Source organism: Dipodomys ordii, unplaced genomic scaffold (assembly GCF_000151885.1).
Source record: "Dipodomys ordii isolate 6190 unplaced genomic scaffold, Dord_2.0 Scaffold7, whole genome shotgun sequence".
In the NCBI taxonomy this organism is placed as follows: Eukaryota; Metazoa; Chordata; class Mammalia; order Rodentia; family Heteromyidae; genus Dipodomys; species Dipodomys ordii.
In genome coordinates, this window is record NW_012267223.1 from 21,103,362 (window position 1) to 21,117,937 (window position 14,576).

Sequence of the window (14,576 nt, forward strand, 5' to 3'; positions counted from 1 at the left end):
GGCTGCCCCCACCTACACTGGCACCTGTCTGCCACCCCCTCATCCTCTAGGAGGTCCGAGCCCAGGGCCTGAGGCAGGACACACCTGGAACAGGTTGATGCTGTTCTCCCGGAAGCAGAGCAGGAGGGGGTGGGGTCAGTGGGGCAGGCGGGGTCCCTGGAAGCCGACATCCCTGCCTCCACAGAGGCATAAAGCAGTCTGTCCTGACAGGGGACAGTCATTCTCTCAACTGACAGAGCAAGTAAGTCCTGAGCCTTCACTCCATAGCCAGCCACCCCACAGGACCCAGCATCGTTCCTGGTAAGATCTTGATGACAGCAGAGGGGGCAGGTGGCACTCTGGGGCTCTGGAGATGGTTGGAACCAGAAGGGCATGGGAGTCTCCTAGAATCCAAAGAGTTAGGCCTTCGGGAAGGAAGAGGGCGTGGCCTGTGAATGCCCCTCTGGTGAAGAGTCCTTCCGGGTGCACTCAGCTGACCCCAGGAAGCCATCCTACCCACTCCTGGGTATACATTGGCAATGACAGAATGACCCTCCCCACCCCCAAATCAGTGCTTGTGCCTCCTGAGTCCCTGTGTCTCTGAGGTACCACAGGAAAGGTGAGGCACTTTCAGAGAAGCTGGTGTATCTTCTTCCACCTATGGGTTCATGTGGGTGTGTCTCCTGGCCACCAATCCAAAACTCCTTGAATTGCACTTCAAAGACAAGACACATAAGATGGTGACTCCCAAGCTCTCACAGGCTTTGCCATCTCTGACACCCTCTGAACCCCAGCCTATATCTCCCAGGGCCTCCTCCAGTCATCTTTCTTTTCTTTTTTCTTTTTTTCTTTTTCTTTTTTTGTCGGTCGTGGGGCTTGAACTCTGGGCCTGGGCGCTGTCCCTCAGCTCTTCAGCTCAAGGCGAGTGCTCTACCACTTGAGCCACAGTGCCACTTGCCAGTCATCTTTTCTTCTTGCCACACACAATTCGCCAAGCTCCATCTCAGCCCCAGGCCCTGTGCTGATGCTGATGCTGCAGAGGTGACTCAGACCCATTTCCTGCCCTCCGGGAAGTCTCTGTCCCAGTGGGCGGGTGAGAGGGTCAGGTGCACAGATCATAACAGGGCAAAGTGGCAGGTGTGCCAGAAGGGGATATACTGTTTAGGGAACACAGGAGGAGTCACTCACTGGATGCCCAAGAGAGAAGGAGTGTCCAAGGATGCAAAGTGACTCTTGCTATTGGGAATGGGATATTGTAAACAGAAAGAACAAAGGTAAAGAGCATCAACATGCTTGCATCTGTGGGACACGTATGAGAATGGTATGCACATAGCCATGAGTTGGGAGGTGGGTGTAAAGGAAAGATAAGATACAGGCAAGTGTACCTCCATCAAGGAAAGGGCACTAGCTAGCTGTGTGAGCTCTGGAGTTTCCTAGTCATAAAATGAGGACTCCTGCTCACACCTGTCATCTGAGGACCAGGGTTCAAAGCCAGCTAGACAGGAAAGTCTGTAAGATTTATCTCCAATTAGCCACCAAACAGCTGGAAGTGGAGTTGTGGCTCAAGTGGTAGTACACTAGCATTGAGCACAAAAACTCAAGGATATTAAGGAGAGTGCTCAGGCCCAGAGTTCAAGCCCCAGACCTAGGGGGAAAAGGACTCCTGATAAGTGCTGGTAGTTCATGCCTATAATCCTAGCTACTCAGGAGGCTGAGATCTGAAGATCATGGTTCAAAGCTGTCCCCAGTAGGCAAGTCCTTCAGACTCTTATCTCCAATTTCCACCAAAATATTGGAAATGGAGCTGTGGCTCAAGTGGCAGAACACTAGCCTGCACGCGCGCGTGCGCGCACACACACACACACACACACACACGGACTCCTTGGCTTCTTTAAGGCTCTCACATTTGAGAATCCAGAAAATCACTCACTGCAGAGGTCTTCCCAGGTGCCATGGTGTCCTTAACAGTCTCCATCTCTCCATTGACAGAGACAATGACCATCTTTGAAAACGTTACCCGGGCCCTGGCCAAACAGCTAAACCCTCGAGGGGACCTGACGCCGCTTGACAGCCTCATTGACTTCAAGCGCTTCCATCCTTTCTGCCTGGTGCTAAGGAAGAGGAAGAGCACGATCTTCTGGGGTGCCCGATATGTCCGCACTGACTACACCCTTCTAGATGTTCTGGAGCCTGGCAGCTCACCCTCAGGTCAGCTTCAGGCATGGGGCTGGGTTCCAAGGGATCTTATAGAGTCCCAGCCAGACACTTGGCCCCCAGGGAAGACTCAGAGGTCCCTCTAAGCCTGTATGATGAAATGTCACCTAAAAGTTCTCATTAGGACTATAGATGTGGCTCTTGTGACCAGAGCACTTGCCTAGCAAGCCTGAAGTTGTGAGTTTAAGCCCTCCCTTCCCCCCACAAAGTAAAACAGGGCACCAGTTGCTCATGCCTGTAATTCTAACTACTCAGGAGGCTGAGATCTGAGGATCACAGTTCAAAGCCAGCCTGGGCAGCAAAAATCTGTGAGACTCTTATCTCCAATAAACCACCAGAAAACCAGAAGTGACACTGTGGCTCAAGTGGTAGAGCGCTAGCCTTGAGCTGAAGAGCTGAGGGACAGTGCCCAGGCCCAGAGTTCAAGTCTCATGACTGACCAAAAAAAAAAAGTCAAATGAAAGTTCTCATTAGTTACTGAGGCAGTGGGAGAACTAGTGGTGCCTCTCTGTTGTGTTTTTGTTTTTGTTTTTGCCAGTCCTGAGGTTTGAACTCAGGGCTTGGGCACTGACCCTGAGCTTCTTTTGCTCAAGGCTTGTGCTCTACCACTTTAGCCACAGCGCCACTTCAGGCTTTATCTGTTTATGTGGTACTGAGGAATGGAACCCAGGGCTTCATGCATGTTAGGCAAGCACTCTACCACTAAGCCACATTTCCAGCCTAGCTCTTTTATCTTCTCTCTCCTACAGATCCAACAGACTCTGGGAACTTTGGCTTTAAGAATATGCTCGATGCCCGGGTAGAGGGAGAGGTGGACATGCCAAAGACGGTGAAGGTAAAGGGCACTGCAGGGCTGTCCCGGAACAGCACGCTGGAAGTCCAGACACTCAGTGTGGCACCCAAGGCCCTGGAGGACTTGCACAAGGAGAGGTAAGAGTGGACAGGGCTGGGGCTGGGCAGGGCAGAGAACAGCTGCCCCGAGCCTTGTGTGGGGAAAGCAAAACCCTTGGCGAAGTTGTCACCATGGGGGAGGCCTTTGAAAACTACTGGCAAACCCCTTGGCGATACGGTCACCCCAGGGGACCCCTTGAGGATGACCCTTTTGGCCTATGGAACCTCCAAGCTATTTGCTAGCTACTCCTTCTGGTACTTCCAGTACCCCCTCCCCACAGTCCTCCTAGCTCATCCCACACGTGAGGATGAGATATTAAATCTCTTTGCTGAGAAAACTCATTTCTCTTAGAACCACAGTTTTCTTTTCTGTGGAATTTGGTGTCACAGGATAATTTCTTTTTGTGGTACTTGGGAATTGAACCCAGGGCTTTGAGCATACTAGGCAAGCACTCTACCATTTGAGCTATGATGCCCATCCCTGCATACTCATTCAACCTGAAGGCTATGAAGTATGCTAGAAGGTGGAGGAGTGGACTGGTTGTAACTGCTTCCTATGGAAGCTTGGGTACAGCATTCTGCTTCCACAAATAAAGCCTGCCCGCCAGCCCAAGCCCCACACCAGCCCTGGAGGATGCTGGCATAAGGGGTGTGGCAGAGGTGACATTGATGCTAGGCACCACATATTTTTGTCTTAAGAAGGGACCTGACTTTTAAGTAATAAAGTAAGGGTTTAAATAAACAGATGAGTACTGGGGAGGCCGGAGGAAAGATAGGGTGCTTGGGAAGTCATCCAGTAAATATCTAGTGAGCTGTTTTTGAATATAAAGCATCCTACTGTGTGGTAGGGTACACCTAGAACAACTTTTTCTAAAAATTTTGTAGTCTAGGAGAGTGAAAACTACTGTGCAATAGTAACTACAATCCAAAACAAGAAGTAGCAAAGCGAGGCTGGGAAGGTAGCTCAGTGGTAGAGTGCTTGCCTTGCATGCATGAGGCCCCGGGTTCCATTCCTCAGCACCACGTAAGCAGAAAAGGCCAGAAGTGGCACTGTGGCTCAAGTGGTAGAGCGTTAGCCTTGAGCTGAAGAACTGCGGGACAGTGCCCAGCCTAGAGTTCAGGCCCCACAACGAAGGAGGGCAGGGAAGAGGGGGGGGAGGAGGGAGGGAGGAAGAGGAGGAAGAAAGGAAGAGGAGGAGGAGGAGGAAGAGGAGGAGGTTGGGGAGGAGGAGGAGGAGGAAGTAGTCAGGCACTAGTGGCTCATACTCAGGAAGCTGAGGTCTGAGAATCTGGTTTAAAGCCAACCCAATCAGGAAAGTCCATGAGACTTTTATTTGCAATTAACCACTAGAAAATTGGAAGTGGCACTGTGGCTCAAAGCGGCACAGCATGCTATCCTTGAGCAAAATTGCTCAGGGACAGTGTCCAGGCCCAGAGTTTAAGCTCCCTCACCAACAATAACAACAAAAGAAGTGGTAAGCACCGTGGCAAGGGTTCAGCTGAGTCTCATGGCAGAGGGGAGGCACTTCTGGCAGGGGAATTAGGAAAGGATGCACAGAAGTGGTACCCCACTTCTGCCTTGTGTGGTGGGCAGAAGCTATGCATACAGGTATGGGAGAAGGGCATTCTAAAAGCACACAGAGGCGATATCTCAAAGTAATGAGGGACTGTGAATAGAATAGTCAGTATGGGAGTCAAGGAAGAGGTGCAACTGGAACAAGCAGGAGTTTGAAGGTGGACTCAGAGCACGCAGGAACCAGGTTCCAGAGGTTGACCTGAAGCACCAAGACGACTCTGGCAGCGCTCTGTGTCTCATGATCAATCCGGCCATACATAGGAAGTATGTTCCATGGAAGAAAAAAAACAAGGGATTAAAGTAGGAAGACCAGGTAAAACACTGTCCCATTCTATCCACCAAAGGTATGCCAGGAGGGCGTGAGCTAGGGGAGAGCATCTGGAATGAAGGGGAGGAATGGATGCAAAGCCTGTTGCAAATAGAAAGGATTAGACTTGGCAGGGTAAGGATGTAGGTTTTGGCAACAATGATTCCAATGTTTGACCCAGGTTGCAACAGGACAAGGTATTCAAGGCGAAAAAAAACGAGTGACAAGCAGGTGACAGGCAGCTCCATGGAGTGTGAGTTCCTTTTGGATGTTTTGAGTTTGTGACTCTGCTTGGGTATCAGTTGAGCAAATTCAACAAGGTAGCTACAAACAGAAGCTGGGAACTCTAGAGAGGGTTGGGGTGGCCAACAAAGTAAAGACTTTTAAACCATAGGAACTTGGGGGGGAAACGTGGATCTTTGAGAGCAGAAGCATGAGAACATAAAAGGTTAGGGAACCAAATACAAATGGCAAAGGGGATGCAGACAGAATGGGGAACGTTTAGGAGCCAGAAAGATAAAAGTAGAACCAGGGTGAACCAGGGTGACCAGAAGCAAAAGAAGACTGCGTTGCATTATGGACGGTTGGTTCAGTGTCGTGCAGAATTAAGGGAAGACAATGATATTGCCTTTAATGTGTGAGAAACAAAACCAAATTATAAAAAATTCAGCGTGGAGCCAGGCACCCCTGGCTCATGTCTGTAATCCTAGCTACCCAGGAGGCTGAGACCTGAGGATCACTATTCAAAGCCAGCCCAGGTGGCAAAATCCATGAGACTCTTCTCTCCAATTAACCATCAGAAAACCAGAAGTGGTGCTGTGGCTCAAGTGGTAGAGTGCTCACCTTCAGCTGAAGAGCTGAGGGACAGTTCCCAGGCCCAGAGTTCAAGCCCCACGACCAACCAAAATAAATAAATAAATAAGAATTGGAATGGGAAGTGAGGAGGTAGATATTGGGCAGGGGCATATCTTTGGAGACCCTTGGCAGAAAGGAGAAAGAAGGAAATAGGGTGGCCATTAGAGGGAGTAGTAGGATCAAAGAAAGTAAAACTTTTAGGGGCGGAGACATGTTTGTATATGGAAGGAGCAAGTGAGAAGCTGTCATCAATGGCAGGAGAGAGGATAGAGATGGGGAGGAAGGATCCCAGAAGACGGGAACAGGGAAGGAAGGTAGGAGGCTCTACCTCTGTACTGAAGAAGGAAGGAAGGAACCATGAGGCCCTGGGTGTGAATGGCTGTTACCCAGTTTGTCTCAGCACACCTGGAGGTAGGTGTCATTGCCCTCACTTTATAGACGAGGCAAGTCAGACTTAGAGAAACTGCTCTTCAGGAGAAGTCCAGGAGATCTGAACTTCTGCCCTGGTCTGACTTGAGTTCCCTGACACCATGATGTCTGCTAGGAAACAGCAGAATAAAAGGGGGTGGGGGCTAGCCCCAGCGCCGAGTAGCTCTTACGGTTCCCTTATGCTTCTCCTGCCTCAGGAAGCTGGCAGCAGATAACCCGTTCCTGAAGGAAATGCGGGATCGAGGAGAGAACCTGTATGTGGTCATGGAAGTAGTGGAGACGGTCCAAGAGGTCACTCTGGAGAGAGCCGGCAAGGCGGAGGGCTGCTTTTCCCTCCCGTTCTTTGCCCCACTGGGGCTACAGGTTTGGTTCAAACACACACACACACACACACACACACACACACACCCTTCCTAGAGGCCTCATTCATTTTTTTATGCCATTAGTGCCCATTCAGCATATGAAGAAGACCCTATCCCTTCTCTTTGCTCCCAACCCAACTGGCCAGATACACAACTGAGTCCTTCTCTAGCCAATGGCACCCAAGGTGGGCATAACCCTGTGCCAGAAGTCACAAAGACTATGTGGGGAGAAGAAGTACACTCATCATTTTCCCCTCATGGTGCTAAAGATCAGAGCTCACAGAAGTTCTCAGGCCCATGCACGAGACACATAGCTTACAGCCCAGAGGCTTGGGAGTTTTCGTGGAAATAGTAAGACTCTGGTACCAATTTCTAGTGAGTGATCTGGGATTTTAGAGCCCAGAGGAGGAATGAGTCATGGAGGCTTTCCTGAATGAGGTGAGCATGTGGGACGGACAGTGACCAAGAAGAAGGAACCAGAGCCTGGATGGAAGGAGGAGGAGGAGGATGGAAGTTTAGAGGTGGGAGAGGATATTGCACAGGCAGCTGATAGAGCAGGTCTGCCCAGTTCCCTGCAGGTGTCCAAGCCAGGAAGAGACCCAGCTTGTCAGAGGATGATCACTAAAGATAAGTGAAGGAGCCCATCCCATGGAGTCCAGACTGGGTTCTCCCAGTCATCTTTCTCAGATGACAGAGCCCACTACTGCTGGGTTTCCCATTTGCTCTTTTCACACAAGCTCTCAAGCCTGGCCCTCCACCCCAGGGTCTCATATCTGCAGACTCACAAACTCCCATTGTGTAATCTTAGGGCTCTGTAAACCACAAAGAGGCTGTGACCATCCCCAAAGGCTGTGTCCTGGCCTTTCGAGTGAGACAACTGATGGTGAACGGCAAAGATGAGTGGGGTAAGCGTGTTCTCTTCACAAGGCAAGAGTTAGCCCCACCAGGCTGAGGTATTAGGGTCCCCTCTTGGGACAGTGTCAGGGGACAAGTGGGAGAGTAATACTTCAGCCAATGCCTGAGACAGAACACTAAGGGCTGGTTCTGGAGAGAAAGTGAAGGGGCCCTTGGGTTCTGAGTCTCTCAGAGGGCTGGACACTGTGGAAGCCATGGGGCAGGGGTACAAACATCAGCAAGCAAAGCCTCTATCTCAAGAAACCAAAGGAGGATGCATCCTCTGATTCTAACACAAGAGGGCAAGGTTGAAAACTGCTATCAAAGAAGAGAAGTTGCTGGATGCTAGATTACAGGTTCACGCCTATAATCCTAGCTACTCGGGAGGCTGAGATACGAACATCGAGGTTGAAAGCCAGCCTGGGCAGCAAAGTCTTATCTCCAATTACCCCAGAAGTGCTACTGTGGTTCAAAGTGGTAGAGCACTGACCTTGAGTGAAAAAGCCCAGGGACAGCACCCAGGCCCTGAGTTCAAGCCCCAAGACTGACAGAGAGGGCGGGGAGGATGGGGAGGGGGCAGTTGGGAGGGGGAAGAAATTTACAATTTACAGCAGTAGGGAGAGGGGGAAGTGAAGAATTAGACAAGGCATTTGAGGGGCAAGACCTAAGCCCTTGAGATTGGAAAAAGAAGGGCAGTGCAGCTGAAATGGCCTAATGGGCAGGACCTAACCCTGAGCAAGACTCAGCAAGGGCTTGAGATTGGAGAAGGGTGGGGCAACTGGTCATGGCCTCCTGGTCTCCCTCTATTGCACCTTACAGATATTCCGCACATCTACAATGACAGCATGCAAACTTTCCCTCCTGGAGGTGAGTGAACTGCTCATCGGCTCCCCACACCTCCTCTCCTACCCCAACATTATCCGCTGAAAGTCCTCCCATTCTAATAGCAGATAGAATAATCTTCCTAGGAGTCCCTGCTTTTGTTTCCTAGGTCCCCAGAAATAGACATCTTCAACATTCGGAAAGGTGGATAGAGATATATAAAAAGAAACAAAAAGACAGAGACCAGGTAGAGATTTTGTCAATACTGCCCAAGAAAGACAGAGAAATATATAAAGCCAGGAGACAGAGGTGCAATCAGAAACTGAAAAGACTGGGAGGCCGTGTGTGTTCTCAAGTTGCAGGGTCAACGTGCTAAGAGGATCTCATGTGATTTCTATCATGATCACTGGCGAAGCTGCCTTGACAGCAACTTTAGACAAAAAGGCAGAAGTAAGATTTATACTGACAGATGTACATTGTTTCTGTCTTCAGAAAAACCAGGAGAGGAGAAATTCACACGTAAGTGTTCCTTTCATTCCACTGCAATGTTCTTTTATTCTCATCTTCTTTCTTCCCTACTGACAGGAAAGATGGTAGAGCAGGTCAAACAGCTGTCTCAGAAGTGTGGCAGGCAACCCAGCAGCTTAGGACAAAGCTGTGGAAGGGGAGATCTTTGGAGAAGATGCCCCCACATTTAGACACCTCAAACCTTTACCCCCAAAAGCTTTGGTTGCTTGTTGTACATGTCTGCCACTCAGCCACCTAGCAACCAGGGTGGGAGCAGCTGAGTTCACAAGGATGTCAACTCAACCTGGTGCCCCTTTTCATGCCCCATTAACTCTTCCTCTGACTCATTCCTTCACCTAAGGAATGGAGCAAGAATATCCTGAAAAGAATTGGGAGCCCGGCGCTGGTGGCTCACACCTGTAATCCTAGCTACTCGGGAGGCTGAGATCTGAGGATTGAGGTTCAAAGCCAGCCTGGGCAGGAAAAGTGACCCTCTTATCTCCAATAAACCACTCAGAAAACCAGAAGTGGTGCTGTGGCTCAAGTGGTATAGCGCTAGCCTTGAGCTGAAGAGCTGAGGGAGAGTGCCCAGGCCCAGAGTTCAAGCTCCACTACTGACCAAAAAAAAAAGAGTTGGGGTTTCCCAGGACACAGATGGAACATGTTGCTTCTTCCTTTAGTACCTTACCCTTGGGGATGGTTGTCATGCTGAAGAATTATATTCTAACCCATTTTTGTGTTTGGTTTCCTTCTCCCATTCTTCCTCAGTTATCCAGGCATCTGATGTTGGTAAGGAATTTTATTTTTGTCCCAAGACTTTGGCGTGAAGGTGGTGAAAAATGCCTTATGGTGGAGGGAAGGGAGGACAAGGGCTCAGGTCAAGATCCTGAGACTGGATGCACCTGCAGGGAAGCCACTCTTTCCAGCATAGACTGGATATATTTTAGAATGCTAGGCCCCCCTAGAATGCTGGGTACAGTTCACTTCATCCAGAATACAGACCCACTGCTCTCTGGAACAGCCCCATCCTGGCCTTCATCAAGGTCATTCATTGCCAATTAGTTTGTGAGAAGGGGAAATGGGCCTTCCCTTTCAATTTTTAGGTAAGTCTTTTTGAGAATGGGAAGGCAATTGTGTACTGATGAAGGATGGGGTCTTTGGGGTGAGATGATAATACAGGGCCAGGCCCACCTCCTTATCCCACCCTCATGTCAGGGTTGGAAAAAACTTCCTAATCATGTTCCCTGGGAAAGAAACATGGCCAGGCCCATGTGGGGAACAAGCATGGAGCCCTGAAGAGTGTGACTGAGTGAAGAAGCCCTTGTTCCTGTGGGGAGAACATGCTAAACTGGGAGGCTCTGGTAGAGGACTGGATGCCTCATTTATTACCTCCCTAGGGGAAGCACATGAGGACTTCAAGACACTCAAAGAAGAGGTTCAGAGAGAGACCCAAGAAGTAGACAAGCTGAGTCAAGTGGGGAAAAGCTCCTTGCTCAGCTCCCTCAGTAAACTCCTTGGGAAGAAAAAAGAGCTTCAGGACCTTGAGCTTACGGTGAGGCTACAGTGGGAAAATCAGAAGATGAAGGTTTGGGGTTTTTTGGGGGGGGGCAGGATATTGCAGCTGGTGGGTGCATCTGACTGTAGTACCATGTGGCCAGAGGCCAGGAAAATTGATAGATACAATCACCACGGCTGACCAAGTTCCCCCAGGGTGCTAAGGCCGCCACTGCGCCTTAACAGATATGCACCCTCTAATAGACAGAGGGAGGAGGGAGGACCACAATGCGCTTTCTGCTGCAAGGCAGCTGTAATGGTTCCAGAGTTCAAATCTCAGAGTCCAGAGGCTGGGAAGGTGGCTTAGTGGTAGAGTGCTTGCCTAGCATGCATGAAGCCCTGGGTTCCATTCCTCAGTACCACATAAACAGAAAAGGCCATTGTGGATCAAGTGGTAAGAGTGCTAGCATGGAGCAAAAGAAGCTCAGGGACTGTGCCTAAGCCCTGAATTCAACTCCAAGATTAGGGGGGGAAAAAAACAGAAACAAAAAACAACCTCAGAATCTGAGGAGAACTAAGAGAAATAGAGACATAAAATAGTTGAGGGACTCTGTGCCAGGTGCTATTTCAGGCCCTCTGCTATGGTATCTTCATTTCCCACCTTTCCTCACAGCTTGAAGGGGCTCTAGACAAGGGGCATGAAGTGACCCTGGAGGCGCTCCCAAAAGATGTCCTACTGTCAAAGGAGGCTATAGGTGCCATCCTCTATTTCGTGGGTGCCCTAACAGGTAAGTGGGGAATGAGAGCTTCACTTTTTCAGTGGTGGGAATGAATCGCTTAAGTAAACTCACAAATGAATGAATGAGTGATTGGTAGGTAAATTATACTTGATATTTTTGTTAAATAATGGGTTCCTTGGGAAAGATGGGGGAGAACATTGAAGGGGGTGACATTGATCAAGATGCATTGTGCTCATAATCTGACCTGGAATTGAAACCCTGTTACACAACCACTTCAAATTAAAAAGAAAAGAAAAATAAACAAAAAGGGGGGAAAATTCTAAGGATTTCCTTGGTCCCCTTGGATGCCCTGAGACAGTCTGCTAATAGAGGTTGGGAAAGAACTCAAGTTTTTTCAACCATATACTGAAAGCCAAGGTCATCACTTTCCTAGATACCCACTTATTAGCTTGAATCTCAGAGGGGAATATCTTCTGATCTAGCCCCTGTACTCTCTCTTTCCCTCTGCATGAAATATTCCTCTTAGAAAAATTCTGATATTGCAGTTATAATGTTTGTTCCCTTAGGAAGCATGCCCCCAAAGGCAAAAACTAAAAACTTGGAAAAATAAATAAATAGCCAGGCACCGATGGCTCACACCTGTAATCCTAGCTACTCAGGATGCTGAGATCTGAGGATCGTAGTTGAAAGCCAGCCTGGGCAGGAAAGGCCATGAGACTCTTATCTCCAATTAACCACCAGAAAACCGGAAGTGGCACTGTAGAGTGCTTGCCTTGAGCTAAAGAGCTCAGGGACAGTGCACAGGCCCAGAGTTCAAGCCCCACGACTGACCTAAATAAATAAATAAATAGACCCCTTAAGCTGTGTCTCTCTTAAGACCCTGTTCCTCCCCCACACTGCACGTTTTCTGAGTAAAGTAACTATCATTTTTATTAACACTCAGCAAAAATGACTGGCATAGAACAGGCATTTAATCATGAACAAATGAATGAATGAATAGATGCATACATCAATAAATTCTGGCTGGAATTTCAGAAATGAACTATTTGGAATTTGTAGTCCTTTCTGCACCAGCAACAAATGTATCTTTCTCTGCTTTTTTTTCCCCCAGAGCTAAGTGAAGCCCAACAGAAGCTTCTAATAAAATCCACAGAGAAAAAGATCCTACCAGTGCAGCTGAAGCTGGTGAGGTGGGGGGGGGGAGAGATGACAAGTTTGGGAGGAAGTGGTTGGAACCAATGGGAAGATGCAGATTTAGCCTGATGGCAGAAGCATCCTGAAGGGATCCTAGGCAGTTCATGCCCAATTCTCTATTCTCTATTTCTTTCCTTTTATTATCTTGTTACAAAAGGCAGAAGGAGACATTAGGCTCTGATGGCTCATTCCTAGATTACTAGGAGGCTGAGATCTCAGGATCAAAATTTGACCCTCAGCCTGGGCTTATCTCCAATTAACCAGCAAAAAAAAAAACAGAAGTGGAGAGGTGACTTAAGTAATAGTACATCAACCTTCAGCACAAAAAAAAAAAAACGCTAAGGAAAAATTTGAAGCCCTGAGTTTAAGTCCCAGTACCACCCACTCCCCACCCTCAATTTTAAAAAAAGGCAGATGGATAAATTTCTACTCATGATATGAATCTATCAGCCTTTTCTTGTGAGGAAAAAAATCTGGGTCTACTTATTGCTAATCAAGTGATATGAGCAAATATTTAATGTCTCTGAATCTGTTTATTCTTCTGTAAACTGGGGCTCCAAAAAAATGCAGTGCCCACTATAAGACCCAAATGGAGTGTAATGTAAGAAAAAGAGCTATACGGGAAATGCAGCCCTTCGTGGTGATTTGTATGACTAGGAGGGAAGGAGAAAGCTTACCAGATCTTTTTAAATTTTATGCTGTGGTTGGTTCCTTACAGGTGGAGAGCACAATGGAACAGAATTTCCTCCAAGATAAAGAAGGAGTTTTCCCCCTGAGACCTGACCTGTTGTCCTCCCTTGGGGATGAGGAACTGACCCTCACGGAAGCTCTAGTGGGGCTGAGTGGCCTGGAAGTTCAGAGATCAGGTCCCCAGTACATGTGGGACCCAGATACCCTCCCTCGCCTCTGCGCCCTTTATGCTGGCCTCTCCCTCTTTCAGCTGCTGACTAAGGCCTCCTAAGATGCCTTTTCTGCCTACTTCCTGCTTTCTAGACCTTCTCAGTCTCAGTGTACCATGTTCTTAACACCATATTTCAGAGCCACCAGGTTAGGGCTGAAATCCTACCCTGTCACCCATGAAAACCAAACCCACCTACCCCACAACCTGTCTCCCTCCATGAGTCTTCTACCACCACAACCCACTCCATAAACCCATCTGCTGATGCCTAAATCCTGTAGACGTAGAAACACTCAAACCTTAAAAACTTTGAGCCATTTCAACAACAAAAAATAATTCCTATCCTAATTCTTTGTACTTCCAAAAAAATAAATTTTGCTGCAATTAAGGGGAACTAATAGATTGACATCTCAGTATTGAATGTCTTTGGTGTGTTTCTTTCAAGAATTTATCATAAGGCTATAGCTGCCAGTAGCTCACACCCCTAATCCTAGATACATAGGAGGCTGAGATCTGAGGACCACAGTTTAGTGCCAGCCTGGGCAGATAAAAAAAATCTTCAAGACTCTTATCATCCATTAGCAAAAAACTGGACATGGAGAAGGAAATAAAATGTTAAGAGTTCGGGGCTGGGAAGGTGGCTCAGTGGTAGAGCGCTTGCCTTGCATGCCTGAGGCCCTGGGTTCAATTCCTCAGCACCACATAAGCAAAAAGAGAAAAGCCGGAAGTGGTGCTGTGGCTCAAGTGGTAGAGCGCTGTGGCTCAAGTGGTAGAGCGCTAGCCTTGAGCTGAAGAGCTGAGGGACAGCACCCAGGCCCAGAGTTCAGGCCCCACGACCGGACCCAAAAAAAAAATGTTAAGAGTTCCAGCTGGTATTGAAAAAGAATAACATAGTTGGAGGTCCTGAGTTCAAGCCAATACCAACACATAAAAAGGAATTTAGCATAAGGAAATTATTATTTTGAGACAGTATACATTCTACTACCTGTGCACTGTCTCAGGGAAGCTGGAAAATGCTTAGAGCACTATGAGGGTACAGAATCCAGATTCTAAAGTGAGAAAAACATCAAAGCAGTTTATCTACAAGGCACAGCATTTGGGGCTAGAGGTGTGACCCAGATGGTGGCCTGCCTAACATAAATTCAAATACTAATACTGAGGGAAAAAAGTAGAGCAAAGAGCATTTGTGGGCTTAGGATTGGGGACAGGAGGTGGGGCAGATCTAGAGATATAGAAGTCTAAAACAAAGATAACAAAGCTCAAATTTGTCAAATTGAAAGACAGGTTTCCATGGTTCACACTTGTAATCCTACTCTGAGTCTGAGATCTGAGGATTGAGGTTCAAGGCCAGCCTCAGGCAGGAAAATAAGCGAGACTCTGATCTCCAAATAGCCACCAAAAAGGAAGTGGAACT

At 48.2% G+C, this 14,576-nt stretch overlaps 1 protein-coding gene across 1 annotated transcript; it reads left to right on the forward strand.

The window, feature by feature from the left end:
- Positions 1–1,971: 1,971 nt before the first annotated feature.
- Gsdma (gasdermin A) lies at positions 1,972–13,545 on the forward strand. Its single transcript, XM_013037783.1, has 11 exons — positions 1,972–2,187; positions 2,943–3,123; positions 6,449–6,614; positions 7,422–7,518; positions 8,327–8,374; positions 8,822–8,848; positions 9,605–9,625; positions 10,234–10,388; positions 11,004–11,118; positions 12,182–12,255; positions 12,983–13,545. The coding sequence occupies exons 1-11, from the start codon at positions 1,974–1,976 to the stop codon at positions 13,223–13,225; spliced, it is 1,341 nt and encodes a 446-aa protein (XP_012893237.1). The 5' UTR covers positions 1,972–1,973; the 3' UTR covers positions 13,226–13,545.
- The last annotated feature ends 1,031 nt before the right edge of the window (positions 13,546–14,576 follow it).

Excerpts from the sequence above, each read along its gene's own strand:
- Gsdma (XM_013037783.1), top strand. The coding sequence starts at position 1,974 with ATGACCATCTTTGAAAACGTTACCCGGGCCCTGGCCAAACAGCTAAAC. Across the intron at positions 8,849-9,604 it reads AGGAGAGGAGAAATTCACAC|TTATCCAGGCATCTGATGTT; the intron begins GTAAGTGTTCCT and ends ATTCTTCCTCAG. Across the intron at positions 12,256-12,982 it reads TACCAGTGCAGCTGAAGCTG|GTGGAGAGCACAATGGAACA; the intron begins GTGAGGTGGGGG and ends GGTTCCTTACAG.